We start from the raw sequence: 16,162 nt of genomic DNA on the forward strand, positions 1-16,162 counted from the left end.
CTGTTTAAGCTTCTTAAATATTGATCAGTATATATACTAGTTGTCTACTGATTGCTTGAAAAAATTGATTCATAATAAAAATGTAAGAATATGGTTTAAATTCTTACGTGTATAAATTTTAATTTAGAATGTTGTAGTCCCTAAAAAATAATAAGTATTCAGTTGGATCCAAGCAACTTTTAGAATACTGTTCATTTTTTTTTAAAATTTATTTATTTATTTTATTTATTTATTGGCTGTGCTGGGTCTTCATTGCTGCACACGGGCTTTCTCTAGTTGCTGAGAGCGAGGGCTACTCTTCATTGTGGTGCGCAGGCTCCTCATTGTAGTGGCTTCTCTTGTTGTGAAACACGGGCCCTAGGTCCGTGGGCTTCAGTAGTTGTGGCACATGAGCTCAGTAGTTGTGGCTCATGGGCTCTAGAGCACAGGCTCAGTAGTTGTGGTGTACGGGCTTAGTTGCTCCGTGGCATGTGGAATCTTCCCAGGGCAGGGCTCGAAACCATGTCCCCTGCATTGGCAGGAGGATTCTTTACCACTGCGCCATCTAGGAAGTCCTGTTCATATTTTTATTGGTTTCTTATTTTTATTCTTCTTAATATCTTAGCACAGCAAAAATTAAGGTCCCCTCCCAAAGTATGTACCAACTACCAATACTGAAAGGCAGCTAATACTTCAGTGGTTGATTGTGGTGAATAGGTTTTTAAATGTAGTTTGTTATAAACATTTCTCACTAACATTAAGAACACATACAAAAATATTGTAATTCATTCTTGTGAGCATATGGGTATAAGTCCCTCAAATCAGAATGATATGCATAGCTTTAGGTGTAGGCATATATACTCTTACTTTTGAACAAAGTTTTTTTTAATGTATTATTGTTTAATACAGAATATGTGCAGTTTAATGCCTATGGTTGATCGTATGTCCTCTTTTGCCAGGAAGATTCTGGTTTTCCCACTGTCTGTGTTTTATGCCTTTTGTGTCAGCTTTCTGTCAAGCTTAATTAACATCTTTATCAACTGGTCATTCCTAGTTTCATATGACAAATTACATGGTGAACTGACAGCGTCTCTTTTGGTGGTGGTGCCTTTTTCCTAGAATAATTTTTCTGAAGGGTTAAATGGTAGATTTTTGAAAAAACAAAGTGCATTGCACATGTAACTCATTGAAGCTCTATATGACACACAGTCTATGCTTTTCAGTGTTTTAACGTTTATTCCAAATCTGAATATGGAAGTGGAGTAATTCCCATATGGATGACACTTTGAGAGGGAGCTGCTAAGTGTGTTGTTAAAGTGGACTCATTATGGTAATTATAATAGCTAACATTTACAGGGTGCACAGTCCATTGCAGGCACACTATTAAGCACTTTTCATATATTCTCATTTAATATTCAGAGCCACTTGCTGAGGTGTGAGTGCCGTTATCTTTATTTTATACATGAGAAAAAGTGAGTCTCATAATGGTTAAGCTTGCCAGGGTTACAGACTAGGATGTGTGACTCTCAAATCCAGGTCTTAGAGAAAAGAAGCCCACAATTATAACAGCTGTGTTGTTCTGCTTCCCTGCGGTTACTAGCGTTTGTTTAATTCATACGGGTGTAATTGGAGGCCAGAATGAGGGGGTGGTGTATGAAATTTTGTTCCCTGGTATATTTACCTAAGAGGATAAAAGCTTCAAAGGATTAGGTTCATAAGATTGCCCTCCTAAAGCCTCGCCTGTGTTTCATTGTCATCCATATTTGAAATCACAGTGTGATCTAGGTGCTTTCCAAGTTTCTGTAAGAGATACATGTGGTGTGTTCACTGGTATTAGAGCAACACTAACTTTATTACGTTTTGGAGGGTGGATCCCTTGTGCATACTATAGGGGTTCCTCTCCCAGCCACACTAAAGTAGTCCTGGGGAAAGAGGCAGATCACTTACTAGCTTTATATTGTTCTTCAGTGTAATGTGCTTTAGTTTCTCAGTATGTAAAATTGGAATTTAAAGAAAAATAAAACCCTCTAAGTTTGTGTTGAGTATAAACTGGTGGTGGTAGAGCATCTTTTGGCAAGTGTCCATTCTCAACTCTTACACAGACTCACTTCATTTGAAACATTTATTTTGAAATAATATTTTTACTAATTTAAAGAAATTTAATCTCTTCAGTGTTATGTATATACATTTTTCAGTGTTGTTTTATTTTTAAAGATTATTTCTTCCTGGCATCATTGATATGTGTATTTCTTTTTTCATATGTAGATATTAAAGCATTGCTCCATCTTTGGAATACTTACTTTTATCACCCTGACTTTGCCAGTGGTGTTGACATTTAGGAAAGTTTGTTGATAATGGTGTCCCTGCTGAGTCACTCTGAAGTTTACTGTGATATGGAGTGCGACCCCTCTAGCTCTTCATAGAAAAAAAATGGCAGCTCTTGAATTTGAAAGTTAAGTGTTCTCCACATTGTCCCAAGGGCTAAAGGGTTTAGTTTTGGACTTCATCAGAATTGTGCACCTCTTTATAGTGTTGATAAAGTCTTGCAAATCTTAGAGATACTAAGGTGGTAATCAGGTATTCCTCCTTATACCTGGAAATCAATCAAAGTAAGAGAAAATGTTCTGGCACTTATGTTTTGCATTGGGAATTTTAATTTCACAAGAAATGAACAGAGTCAGATTATAAAAAGAAAGCAACTCAGTTTTGTAAATTTTTCTCTCCCGAAGTATTTCTGGTTAGTACCACTAAAAATTAGATTGCTACCATATCACGTGATGCTAAGGCCCATATATAGTGTAATTATATTCTGAATAGCCATTCTTCCAGCCTTGCTCTAAAGTTTTCGTGACACTAAAAATGTTTTCCTGTTGCCTCCTATCCTATACTTAGGTATTTGGTAAACCCTTAGCAGTTCCTGTCAAGTAAAAGTGAATTCTATCAGCTTTGACTGTGTGTTGGAAACTGCCTTACCTGATGCTGTGAAGATTTGCTGAGAGTAGATGGGAGAGAGATCAGTTTAAACAAACAAACAAAAAAAGATTGACACCTCTTAAAAGCTACATTAGATTTTCTCTGCTCTATAGTCTTGCTTTTATATTTGTATCTGGGGACAGATCTTGTACATGTTGCCCAAGGCTTAATGCCTTGATTGAAGAACTTTGTCACTGACTCCTATTAATGGATGACATTTCCTTACCTGTATGCCTTTACAGCGACTCAACAGGCTAAACTAGTTTGGTTTATCTCATTTTGTAAAACTTTTTAAAAGGGAGCTACGGTAGGCAAATACTTATTAATGCTTGCCATCAAAGGGATGGCAACTGGAAAGGATCTTTTTCTTTGGGTCCAGTAACTGATTTGTGTCAAAATAGGCACGCCACTCGATTAAAAATCAGAATATCCCTGCTCTTTATTGTAGTACACCTGTGGCTCCATTAAGGTTGAGACCCTGCTATAATAGTCTTAACAGCTCTTTTAATTCTGTGCTTTTACAAGTTTTATGTCTTGGTTAATGTCTTTGTGGCAGGGCAATTCAAGGTATTTATTATTCATTATGTAAGTTCTTAGAATAATGTATTTAAGAAATAATTTAAAGTTAAACCTTTAAAATCATAAGTTGTAGATCTGTAGAATGGTTTAAAGTAAAACCAGTAGTAGACCCTCTGATAAACTTTTAAAACCCAGCATTACCTTAAGTGAACTTGTGATTTTTTTTCTTAAAAAATGTGTGGTTCTAGGGTGTGCCCTTGGGGGGCGGGAGTGGACAACATTTTTGTTTGTCAAAACTTTGTCTTTGCTTTCCACATTTTGTAAAAGTTTCAAAGCAAGTTTAAGGGCTACTTTACTAAGCTCAGTCATAATTGGGACCCAATAGCAGAATTGGTTAACATGGTTTCTATATAACCTGAAGAAGCAGCTATACTTAAATTAAAAATTAGTACTGAAGTGTATATTTAAGATACTGATAGTGTACAGTTTGTAAGAGTAGAGCCTATGAAGTCAGACTGTCTGGGTTCCAAATCTCACACCCATTGTTAGTTGTCTAACCTTGGGCAAGTGCGCTTAGAGACAAAAAGCCTTGGTTTCCTCATGTGCATGATAGAGCTTGTAATACCTCTTTGTATAATTGGGAGGAAATACATGGACACATTCTCCATGATAGTCAGCAGTTAGTAGGTAGCATTGTAGAGTACAGTTATTGGTTATATCCTTTTTTTTTCTTCACCAAAAGTGTGGATTTTGCTAAAATCTGATACTCTTTAATATTAGCATTTCTACTTAGCCTGTATCTCTAAACCATGGGGTTGCCAACATTTTCTGTGAAGGACCAGATAGTTGATGTTTTAGGCTTTTACAGGCTCTGTTGTAACTACTCAACTCTGTGGGTGTAGCACAAAAGAAGCCACAAGTAATATGTAAATGAATGAGTTTGGGTATGTTTGAAGAGGATTTTATTTACAAAATGATGTGCTGGACTGGATTTAGCCTGTGGGCCACAGTTTGCTGATTCCTGTTCTAAACCATACATTTTTCTATAAGTATTTTTAAAATCCCAGTGAAATGATAGAATACTTAAATGAGGGGTGAAGAAAAGTATTATGAAAACAGAGTTGGTGGTGGGTGTATTTGCATCTGTTTCTTCAGAAAAACTCTTTCCATTCACATATGTGATCCATGTGCCTCTTTTAATAATGACAAAAATATCCTTCCTGGCTTGCATTCTGTCATTATCTGTCAAGTGGACTGGGTTTAAGGTATTGTGGATGATGTGGTCATACGTAGATGAATAGTCTGTGTCCAAAGAGTGCTTTAGGACTCAACAGACACTGAGAGGAGGGGACAGTAAAACTGCTAGTTTTACAGGAATATATTTTCATCTCCTGGTCAGATTTGTAATAGAATCAACCACTATTTACTTAGACTGATTTATTGATCAGGTTAGCATTTTGGGTAGTAGAATTTTTCTGAATCTTCAGAACTCTTCATTATACATTTGTTTTGAGATGTTAGTTGCCCTCTTTCTTGTAAATGTTTTGCAGTCTTCTGTTAGTCATAATGTGTATCTTCAGTGTTTTGTCCTGGAAATAAGAGAGCTTAATCTTTGCACACTCTTGAAATGAAGGAAAACGTGGCAAACGATTGTATCAAGACTATAGTCCAGGAATAAAGCAGACTAAAGAAGGTGCACATCTACCTGAAACATTTCTCCCCAATGTCAGTTTTGCTTTCTGTTATGTTTGTGGCTAATTGCCTGTCTATTAAATATCACAGTGGTTTTAGCAGTGTTATCTTTATGGATTTTTGATAGAGGAGTTCAGGATAAGACCCAATTCTGGAAAGGTGTCAAAGACAGGAGGAAACTGAAAGCCGTGTATGAGGGATATGCAAAGCTTGTATGCTGTGCTTGTTTCTAATGTAGCTGAGCCATCTTTTTTACTTAAAAGGTGCACTTTGCAGTCTGGAAGAACACTGGTGCGCAGCGGGCAGGCGCATTTACCGTTATTCACCATTGTCTAAAAAACTCTGCTTTTTCTTTTTTAAGATAAACCAGACATAATGAATTTAAATGTTCTTTTCCTAACCCTCACCTTTCCCCCTCCTCTTTGAAGCCTCTAGTTCTGTTGCAGGGGCTGTGGGCATGACCACCTCTGGGGAGAGTGAATCAGATGATTCCGAGATGGGACGATTGCAAGGTAAAGACAGTTGTTGACCTTACAAGAAACCATTGTCATGGGCTACCTGTTACTACTGTTTTTTGTTGAAATTAATTCAGATAAGCTCATTTGAGTATAATCTAGTAGTGCCCATACCTCTAAAAAAAGAGTCATTTTTACTGTTTAACTAGATAAAAATCTTACACAGTATATTTTTTATGTTAACAGTTTGTTTTCCATATGGTTTCATTTACAGCTAGTAATACATTAGGAAAGATATTGATAAGGGGCTAGCTTAATATATTGTTTTCTGGTATCTAGTAACATAATGCTTCTGGTAGGATGCTTTTTTGTTCTGTTCATTTGTGTTCTTGATCAGCTATTTCAAAATGAATATGGAGTGTATACATAAACTCGAGGTATTATAATGTTGTAAGTACTTTTTAAAAATCAGCTTTATATTATGTATACATTCTTTACAAGTGTATGGGTATGTGTTTTTATTGTCTTTAGACAGTTGATTTATAGAATAGATCCCCAGTGTGAGGCTTACAAGAAACACTAGTGAATCAATTTCAGATTGCTTTTAATTTCCTGAAAGAACTTACAGCAATCACTTTTTGACTAGAACTCTCAAGAACAGTTCTTCTCACTTTTGGGAACTGATAAAAATGATTTTTCCTATGTTTTTAGAGGATCTCATCAATATCTGATTAGGAAATAATAGAGTGAAAAGAGCAAAGGTACTTAACATATAAATTCTTCAAAATAAATATTTACTTTGTGTTTTTCTCAGGCAATTTACATAGTCCCTGCTGGCACTGATGTTTAATATCTCCATAAAACCCTAAGATGCCCTGGAGTTTACACATGGGTGTTGTAACTTCTATTAATTCCATTAGTATATTCAAGTGGTCTTGAAAAGTTTAATGTAGCATCTTTTAAAGTTCAAAATTGAAGGCAACATTGTTAAAATCAATTATTTGATGAATCAGTGTTCAGAGTTTCTAGATAAGATCAGTTGTTTTAATAACTCAGCTACTCCTCCTGCTCTTCTTTTTTCCTTAGCTCTGTTAGAGGCCAGGGGTCTTCCTCCTCACCTGTTTGGTCCTCTTGGTCCTCGGATGTCGCAGCTTTTCCATAGAACAATTGGAAGTGGAGCTAGTAAGTGAATACTTTTTAATTTGTCCTCCCCTCAGAACTCTTATTAATTAGTTGAGTGCTGTTTTTACTGTTTACCTGTTCATGTAAGAGAATTTTCACATAAGGAAGTTTTCATGAACTTTAACCTGTTTTAAAAAATAGAGCTTGTGCATATTCTTGCCTTAAATAATAGCAACTCTTCAAGATTTTCTTCTGTCCTTTTATTTTTGATTACTAAATTGGAACCATTAGAAAACCACCCAAGGTTTATAAGATTAACTTTTCATTTTGGTGTTTTTTTGGAACTATAGAAGAGTACAGAAACTCAGGCAATTACATTGATTATTACAGCATCTGATTGCATGATTTGCATAGATTTATGTCTTGAGTTTCTTGTGGTATAATAAAAGTTAACCCATTAGGCAGTTGATTATAAAATGAGCCTGAGAGGAAAGATTTCTCAGCAGAATTACCAGTAGCTAGACTCCTTTAATCAAATTAATATAACCCAGAGATCTAATCTTACTATGTATGGCAGACATAAGAGTGATTCTTTAAGTCTCAGTTTGTAATTAAAGATATGATTTTGCATAATCTCAAATTCAGTTAAATTCTGTTTCATATAGAACTGTACCTTTAGCTTTCTTAATAAAATTTACATTTAAGCATTTTTAAAAATTGTAGTTGATTTACAGTGTTGTGTTAATTTCTGCTGTAAAGGGAAGTGACTCAGATACACACACACACACATTCTTTTTTATTTCACCGATAGTATTTCCATAGAATCAGTAGGCTGTTTGCAGACTTCAGTCTTGCTTAATTTTAAAATTTCTTAAGTGTTACTGAAGCTTATTAACTCTGACCTTATTTGTACTTATATAATTTTTCATCAAACATTCTAAGTTTTTAAAGAAATAATGCAACGTGTACATGTGCTCATATATGTGTACTTGTACTCGAGGATTTTAAGAAGCAGCTGGTATTTTTGTTTTTGTTTTGTTTTGCTTTTGCTGCCGTGATACTCAACTCTCAAAAAAAAATACCCTCCTGCAAATTTCTCGAGAACCCTTCCTTGAATATGGATTTTTATTCAGCATTGTTTATTAGGAACTGGGATTGTACAGGGTCATGAATAGGATAGTAAGCAGAGTTGTTTCCCACAAAGAAGGTTCCCTGTTAGAGAGTGACCCTGGCAATAAACAAGACAATTACAATAGAGTAAAATTTCAGGTGGTGTCAATGCAGTGAAGGAAAACAAAGCAGATTAAGGAAGGAGGTTGTTGGTGTGATGATAGGCTAGTTAAAGAAATCTTCTCTGGGGTGGTTTTGTGGAGAACCAAATGGAGTGAGAAAACCAGCCCTGCAGAGATCTGAGGGAAAGAGGAAGTGCAGGGCCAGAGCTGGAAAAGAGTTTGGTATGCTCATTAGACAGCATGAGGGGCCTATGGAAAGTGAAAGGAAAGTGGTAGCAGATGTAATCTGAGAGGTGCAGGTACTTGCCAGGTCATATTGGACCTCTGCCAGGCCAGCGGCAAGTGTGGGGTTTAACCTAAGGGTAATCAGGATTTATCTTTGTTATGAAAAAGATCAAACATACACACAGAAGTTGAGAGTAGTAGTGGTATAATGACTTCCATGAACCCATCAACAATTATCAGTCCATATGACCATTCTTTCATTTATATCCTCAGTTCTACCCACTCCCGGGATTTTTTTTTTTTTTTAACTTTTTCCCTCTGCATATATTTGAATTTCTAACTATAAAAACAAGGACATAAACACTTTTAGACAGTACTGTGGTTATGTTAAGAAAATCTTTACTAAGTATCTATTCAGAGTTCAAATGTTCCAAGCCTCACATAAATACATCTAAAAAACTTTAATTTAAAATATGATCTATGCTTTGCTGTCAGTTAGTATGTGTGCTTTTTTTTTCCTAAGAGAAATTTGATTTAATTTCTTTTGCCACTTCGTTTATTTTTGGGGATAAAGCTGGAAAGAAAAATTGTTGCAGAGCTACCATCAGAAATCCGTGTTCAGGCTTGACTATTGCACATGAAATTAATATAAACCATTAGAACCAGAGTAGAAAAGGGCTACACACCCCCATCCCCATGACCCAGCTTCAGAGATGCCTGCTTTATGACCAGTCTGTCTTCACACTCACCATCAGCCCTCCTCTTACGTTAATTTGAAATGAACTCCAGACATTATAGAATTTTATATAAATGTTTCATCATGTAGCTTAAGATGATGGCCCCTTAAAACAAACATACATGCATGCATCCAGATTGCTATTATTATATCTGAAAAAGAAACCAGTAATTCCTTATTAATACTTATCCAAACCAGATTTCCATTGTCTCAGTTGGAGAAGTAAAAAAACAAAACAAAAAAAACTAAACTGGTAGTTGGATACAGAAACTTTTTCAGATTCAAATTTGATTATTTTCTTCCTCTGGTGGAGAAAGACTGCAAAAGCGGTAGTGTTTTCTAACATTAGGAAGCACACGAAGTCTGATCGCCTCTTAAGCCGTCGAAACTCGATGCCTAGATAACAGGGATTACAAATGAAAGAATTTCATATCTAACTATCAGTCTCCATTTATTAGAAGTAAAAGAAGTAATTTAGTTGAACTATATAAAGAATATCATTCCCTTCCATTTGGTTGCCCAAGAGAATAGTTGGTATAGGAAAAATAATCCCCACCCTTTATTTACCAGTTTTGCATCCTTCAAAGTGCTGCTGTTTTTAAGTATCATTGTCAAGGGGGTTGAGATGTATTTGAGACATTTCATTGATTTCCATTGTTGAGTAAATTGTCCACTCATCATCTGATCTTTTTGATGTGATCTGAGTAGTTTTTGATACCCTCTTTGCTTTCTGATGAGTCAAGTTCAACACCCCACCCCCCACCTGAAATCAGGCATTGCCTCATGAGCCCTGGTTTCCTTTATAAGACGTGGTATTTAGATTCCACAGTCTGGCTGTAGGCACATTTGCTGCTGGGTTGATCATTGTTGTTAGACACTTTTAATGGACAAAGCTAGGAAATAATTGTGTTTAATCTTTTAAGATAAAAATCATGAGTTCATATTGATACTGCCAATTCAAATTCAGGGCTGCAGGGGTTTTATTTATCTTGTATCTTTCTCTCATGCCAAAAGTTTCCGTTCCCAGTGATAGTAACATAGTCATTTATTTGCTTTATCCTACAGTATAAAATTCCAACTTAACAGCAAAAATAGTAGTGTTGAGAGAGTTATAATTTTGTAACAGTTCTTTTTTTGTCCTTGGGATATACCTCACTTCGTGGTCAGTTTTTTGTATTTTAGAGTCATTGGAAATAGTAATTCTTTATGTTCATGCTGCCAGGTTGGTTTGGCTCATTTGCTTTATTTTGCTTTTAATTATTAGGGATTTACTTTAAAATGGAATCTTGCTTTTATAATTTGTGATATTTACATGGTTGCTGAAGTCAGATCTATAAAATTTTAAAAGGCTTATCTTTTGCTATCCCTTTAGCCTGTTTCCTCCTCCCACACAAATAACCTTTGTAATTTTATGGCATGTACTTTTGTTATTTACTTAAGAAAACAGAAACAAATCCATATTATCTACTTCACACATACTGCCTTTTTTAGATAAGAGTAGTAAACTTTACATACTTGTCCTTGCTTTTAACAGTATATTTTGGTGTTCACTCTATTTCATAGCTGCTTTGGGTGTGCACACACACACAGGGAAGAGAGAGAAGAGATTCCCTATCCTTTTGTAAAGCTGCCGTAGTGCTGCAGTGTGTGGATGTACGGTTTATTTAGCTAGTTGCCTGTTGGACATTTGGGTTATTTCCAGTCTTGGTTGTGTTGCAGTGAAATACAGCTTTCCTGTTTTTTCCTGTGTTGCCGTTAGGATAGGTTTCTGGAGGGGGGATTGCTGTGTAAAAGGTAAATGCATACAACATTTTGGCAAATGTTGAATATCAGCCTCTTTTGGAGATTATAATGCATATCCTTAGCTTATTATATATAGCCTCCCTTGCAGTAATATGTTACCATATCCCAAACAGTGCAGGCACCTTACAGCAATTTAACTCTTTTTCTCCTGCCATCCTTTATGTTGTTGTTTTGTTTTACTTATACGTGTCATAAACACAGTAAGACAATTGTGGCTTTAGAACATCCATATTGTTTTGTTTTTGCCCACATATATATAACATTTCCAGTACTTTAATTCTGTCCTGCAGTTCCTGTCTTCTGGCAGGATTGCTTCCCTGCAGCCTAAAGATCTCATTTTAGCGAGTGACTGCTGGCAAAGGTTCCTCTTTGCTTTTGTGTGAGAAATCCTCGATTTGCCTTAATTTTTAAAAGATAATTTCCCCAGGTGTAAAATCCCATGTTAGCACTTTGTAATGTCTCTTCTGGTTTCCATAGTTTCTGTTTAAAAGTCTTACTGTTACACTTTCAAGGCAATTCTTACCTCCCCTGGCTTCTTTTAAGATTTGCTTTTTCAAATTATTATTAATTTTTAATAGTTTGACTGTATTAGGCCTTTGTGATGTTTTCTTTCATTTTTAATTTGTTCAGGTTTCACCAAGCCTTTGAATCTATGAGTTTATACCTTCCATCTTTTTTGGAAAATTGTTGGCCATTATCTCTTCATATATTGTTTCTCTTACCTTATTATCTCTTCAAATATTCTCCTTCTGGGAGTATCAGGATTGTGCATGTTCAAACTTTGGACTTCATCCACCATGTCTCTCTAGCTCTATTTTTGTTTTTGTTTTTCCCAGAATTTTTTTTCCCCCCAGTTTGAAAACTTTCTTTTGACCATATTTCACATTCACTAATTTGTTTCTCTACTGTCTTCTTCAGTCTTTGGTTAAACCCATCAATAATTTTTAAATTTCAGATATTATGTTTTCCAGTTCTATACAGTCGTTTGATTTTTAAAAATAGATTCGAATTCTCTGTTGAAATTCTTTACGTTGTTACCCATTTTGTCCATCTTTGTTTATATTTTCAGTTTATTAATCATAGATATAGAATACTTATTTTATAATTTCTAGTGGTGGTAGTCTGCTTCTGTTGTGTTTTTTCCCCTTTTGATTGTTAGTCACATATTCCTCTGCCTCTTCATATGTCTGGTAATTGATTATATATGAGCTGAAGAGAGACCCCAAGTGATGTTTTCTATCAGCGTTTCCCCTTTTTCCCCTTCATGTTAAATAGAGGGTTAGAAGTGGATCACTTTGCTGGAGTCAGGGCTTTAGCTTGTTTTGACTGAGTTATAATTTTTGTATGACTCATTTCACCTCTGGCTTATTCCTGTTTTTCTGTTGTGACCCTCCCAGGGGTTTGGTTTGTTTGTTTGTTTGTTTGTTTGTTTTAAAATTTGGCCTCAACGCATGGCCTGCAGGATCTTAGTTCCCCAGGCCTGGGATCGAACCTGCATCCATTGCATTGGAAACCTAGAGTCTTAACCACCAGACCATCAGGGAACTCCCCCTTCCAGGGTTTTTTGATTGAGAACCTTGCAAGTCTCTGTCTACTTAGACTTTAATATTCATTATGCATTTTCAAATGTGGCAGATGTCTTGAGGGTGGGGCACTGGCTGTGTGTACTTGAGTCAAGCCTCCTCCCACTATGGGGATTTTGTCCTCTGAGCACCCTGAGACTGCAGGAGTTTTCATTCTGTTTTCCCAAACCTCTGACTCAAGCCCCAGCCCTCTTCACAGCTCTAGAACTCAGCAAATGTCTGGTGGGGCCAATTCAGTTGAACACATCAACCTCCTATGACTCCCTGAAATGCTGTGGGTTCTGTTTCTCTCTATATCAGCAGTAGGCAAACTACTACCCAAGGACCAAATCGGCCTCCTGCTTGTTTTGATATAGTCTATGAACTAAAAATGATCTTCACATTTTTAAAGGGCTGAAAAGGTTTAAAAAGTAATAGTTTGTGATGTGAAAATTAAATTTAAATTTCAGTGTCTATAAATAAAGTTTGATTGGAGTACAGCCGTGCTCAGTTTATGTATTGCCTGTGTCTGCTTTCGTGCCACAGTGCCAGGGTCAAGTAGTTGGAAGAGTGACCCTGTGGCCTGCAAAGCCCCAAATTTTTACTGTCTGGCTCTTAATAGAAAATATTTGCCTATCAACCCCTGATCTATGATAGTGGTTTTCAGAGTGTGGTCTGTGAATTCCTCGGTGATTCCTGAGATCCTTACATTGAATTCATAAGGCCAAGACTGATAATAATTACTAAGGTTTTTCCCTTTCTACTTTGTTCATGTTTGAACTAAAGGTGTAAAAGCTGTGGTGGGTGTAAAACTGCTGGTACTTTAATAACAATGAAGGCGGTGACACCAAACTACTGGCAGTCATTGTATTCTTCATTGTCACATGCTCATAGTAAAGAATTCCATTTTTATTTAAGGATGCCCTTGCTAAACAAAGTTATTAATTTTGTCTTTACTAATAAGTACAAGTCTTTTAAATAATCTTTGTGACAAAGTAGGGCCATTTTTTTTTTTCACGTACTTCATCTCAACCTCGTATCACAGATTGAGAGTGAAAGCAGAGGTGAGTGTATAGCTCTCTTTTATTAAGCTTGACATTTAAATGATTTGTAACAACAACAAAAAATAATGCTACCCGTGTACATTTTGTTGTTGTTTTGGGAAAATACGGTCTTTTCCCCAAATTTTTGTTTATGTTAATATGTAATGTATTAATCAAGTATTTTAAACTGTTTCTCTTTTAGTTCCAGGCATATTTTATAAGTAATAGTAGATCTAAACCACATACACAATAGTGCTTTTGAGAGTGGAGGGGACTCTGCGTAATTTTTAGGAGTATAAAATTATCTGTAAAACCAAAATTGACGATCTGTACGAGGTGGTTTCTCTTCATATATCAGAGGAAAATTATGGCATTGACTTTTTGTTGATGATGATTTTGATCATGCTAAAATGATCCATGTGCTTAGAACTGACAGCCTCAGTGTTTATTAACCATCCAGTGGCTTGTGTAAGTTTTTTCTGTTTTAGGTGGTTGTTACTAGGGTATGCTGTTTGAACTATTTCATTCTTTAAAAACCAATCTAGAAGCAGCTGAAGATTCTTTTGTTTTCATAGTTACTTTCACTTCATTTTGTTTTTCTTTCCACATTATTTCAACACAGACATGATAAGCCTACCATAACTGGAACGGATATTATTTACTTTGAAAATTTTAAAGATGCTATCCCTTTGAACTTGAATTTCTTGCAAAATATTTTTGGATGGACTCGTAATTACGGTAAAGGGAGTTAGGCAGTGATAGTTGTGCAGTTCATTAGCCATAGCCTTAAAACCCAGAGAAAACAGACCTTGTGAGGATTATTGTGTCTCACTTTGAAAGCTTTATGCCCACCAAAAAGATCGTTGACTTAATCGAAAAAAAAAAAGTTTTTGGTGTTCATATGAATTCCACAGTCATTGACAGTTTCCAAACATAATATTATTTCTAAGCATTTCAGCACTTAATGGAAAAGATTCAGTATACAAAGAATAACTGGAAAAGGTCTTAAGAAGGGAAAGAGTTTGAAAGTAACATCAGGAATAAATTTATAAGCATCGATGGAGTTAATCATGGTAACAAGAAGGAGGGTGTCCAGGAAAATTTGAAACACGTTTGTAGACTTTATTTTTGAGTGCCTTATTCAGTTTATGGACAACTTCTTTATTGCAGTACTTGTCTTAGCATTTTTCAGATGTTTGGGCGATAGAATTGAACCTTAAAAATAGAAGTCCTCTAAAGCAGGGGTCCCCAACCCCCTGGGGTTGTGAACTGGTACTTTTCTGAGACCTGTTAGGAACCGGCCACATAGCAGCAGGTGAGCGGTGGGGAAGCGAGTGAAGCTTCATCTGCTGCTCCCCATCACTCGCGTTACCGCCTGAACCATCTCCCCTCACCCAGTCCATGGAAAAATTGTCTTCCATGACAAACCGGTCCCTGGTGCCAAAAAGACTGGGGACCACTGCTCTAAAGTAGTGTGATAGCAGCATCTGCACATGAAATGAGAGGAGGTGAAAAGGCCAGTCTTTTGCTGTTTTAGAAAATACTTCATTCTTCCATTCTCTTTTGTTAGATGCATTGTTGTGTTTGTCTTTATTTCCTTGCCCTTTCACTGTTCTTTAGATTCCATTTATTCTGATGGAGGTAATTAGAGGTATATAACATTTCTTTTGACACTTGGCCATCATTATTTACCAGGTTTTTATTATCAGAAGGCTTTTTGCTCACTAGATACACATATTTTTAAAAGCAGGCATGCAAAAGGTAGCCGTTCATATTAGTTTTAGGGATATTATCTTTTGTTTCAGCTATTAAAAACCAATCAACTTCTCACTTAAAAAGATAAAAATTAAAAGAGAAAAATATAAATAACTGTGACATTACTTTAAGGCAGAGTAAATCCAACTAATTTCATTCTGTCTTGAATTAGCAGCCTGTCTTAACACTGGTATAGACCTAGCCTTTAATTGGGATCAAAAGAAGAAAAGCAGCCAGCTACCATGTAAAGTCACAGTTAACACCTCGTAATGATTTTCTTAAATGTTTAAAAATAACGATTTTTTTGCTTGCAAAGGTTCTAAGGCCCAGCAGCTTCTGCAAGGACTACAAGCAAGCGATGAAAGCCAGCAGCTCCAGGCAGTTATTGAGATGTGTCAGTTATTGGTCATGGGGAATGAGGAGACACTGGGAGGGTTTCCTGTCAAGAATGTCGTTCCAGCTTTGGTAAGAGAGTTTTTCCCCTCGTTTTATCCCAGTCATTCTCTGAATGCTGCCCATATTATTTTACTTAAAACATGATTATTGTCTTATGAATTTTAAAATATGAAAGGACTGAGAGATAGTAGAGTGTGGCTTAGTGCTTTTATTCCATGCTTTACAGAGATTGTGAGTATTGATGAATGAGTGAAATTTCTAAATTTTTTTTTTTTTAATAAATTCATTTATTTAATTTATTGGCTGCTTGGGGTCTTCGTTGCTGCACACAGGCTTTCTCTAGTTGATGCAAGCAGGGGCTACTCTTCATTGTGGTGCGTGGGCTCCTCATTGTAGTGGCTTCTCTTGTTGTGGAGCACAGGTTCTAGGTGCATGGGCTTCATTAGTTGTGGCACATGCACTCAATAGTTGTGGCACATGGGCTTAGTTGCTCCGTTGCATGTGGAATCTTCCCAGACCAGGGCTCGAACTTGTGTTCCCTGCATTGGCAGGTGGATTCTTAACCACTGCACCGCCTGGGAAGTCGTATACCTGTTTGCTCTTCTAAACCATTTCTTGATGAATAGTTACGCTATGTCTGATACTTCAGTGACTGCATGGTTTTCAATTT

General features: G+C 36.2%; 1 protein-coding gene across 17 annotated transcripts in view; it reads left to right on the forward strand.

Moving 5' to 3' along the window:
* TRIP12 (thyroid hormone receptor interactor 12) overlaps positions 1-16,162 on the forward strand; it is a 143,796-nt gene that overhangs the window by 79,070 nt on the left and 48,564 nt on the right. For 15 of the 17 annotated variants that reach the window (XM_057745289.1, XM_057745287.1, XM_057745285.1 and 12 more), the window contains 3 exons: positions 5,592-5,675; positions 6,705-6,800; positions 15,413-15,561. In XM_057745289.1, coding sequence (XP_057601272.1) covers positions 5,592-5,675; positions 6,705-6,800; positions 15,413-15,561 — 329 coding nt within the window. The remainder of the gene's footprint in view (positions 1-5,591; positions 5,676-6,704; positions 6,801-15,412; positions 15,562-16,162) is intronic. The other 2 variants (XM_057745291.1, XM_057745300.1) reach the window with 1 other exon arrangement.

The sequence above is a fragment of the Hippopotamus amphibius genome, chromosome 8, assembly GCF_030028045.1.
Source record: "Hippopotamus amphibius kiboko isolate mHipAmp2 chromosome 8, mHipAmp2.hap2, whole genome shotgun sequence".
Lineage (NCBI taxonomy): Eukaryota > Metazoa > Chordata > Mammalia > Artiodactyla > Hippopotamidae > Hippopotamus > Hippopotamus amphibius.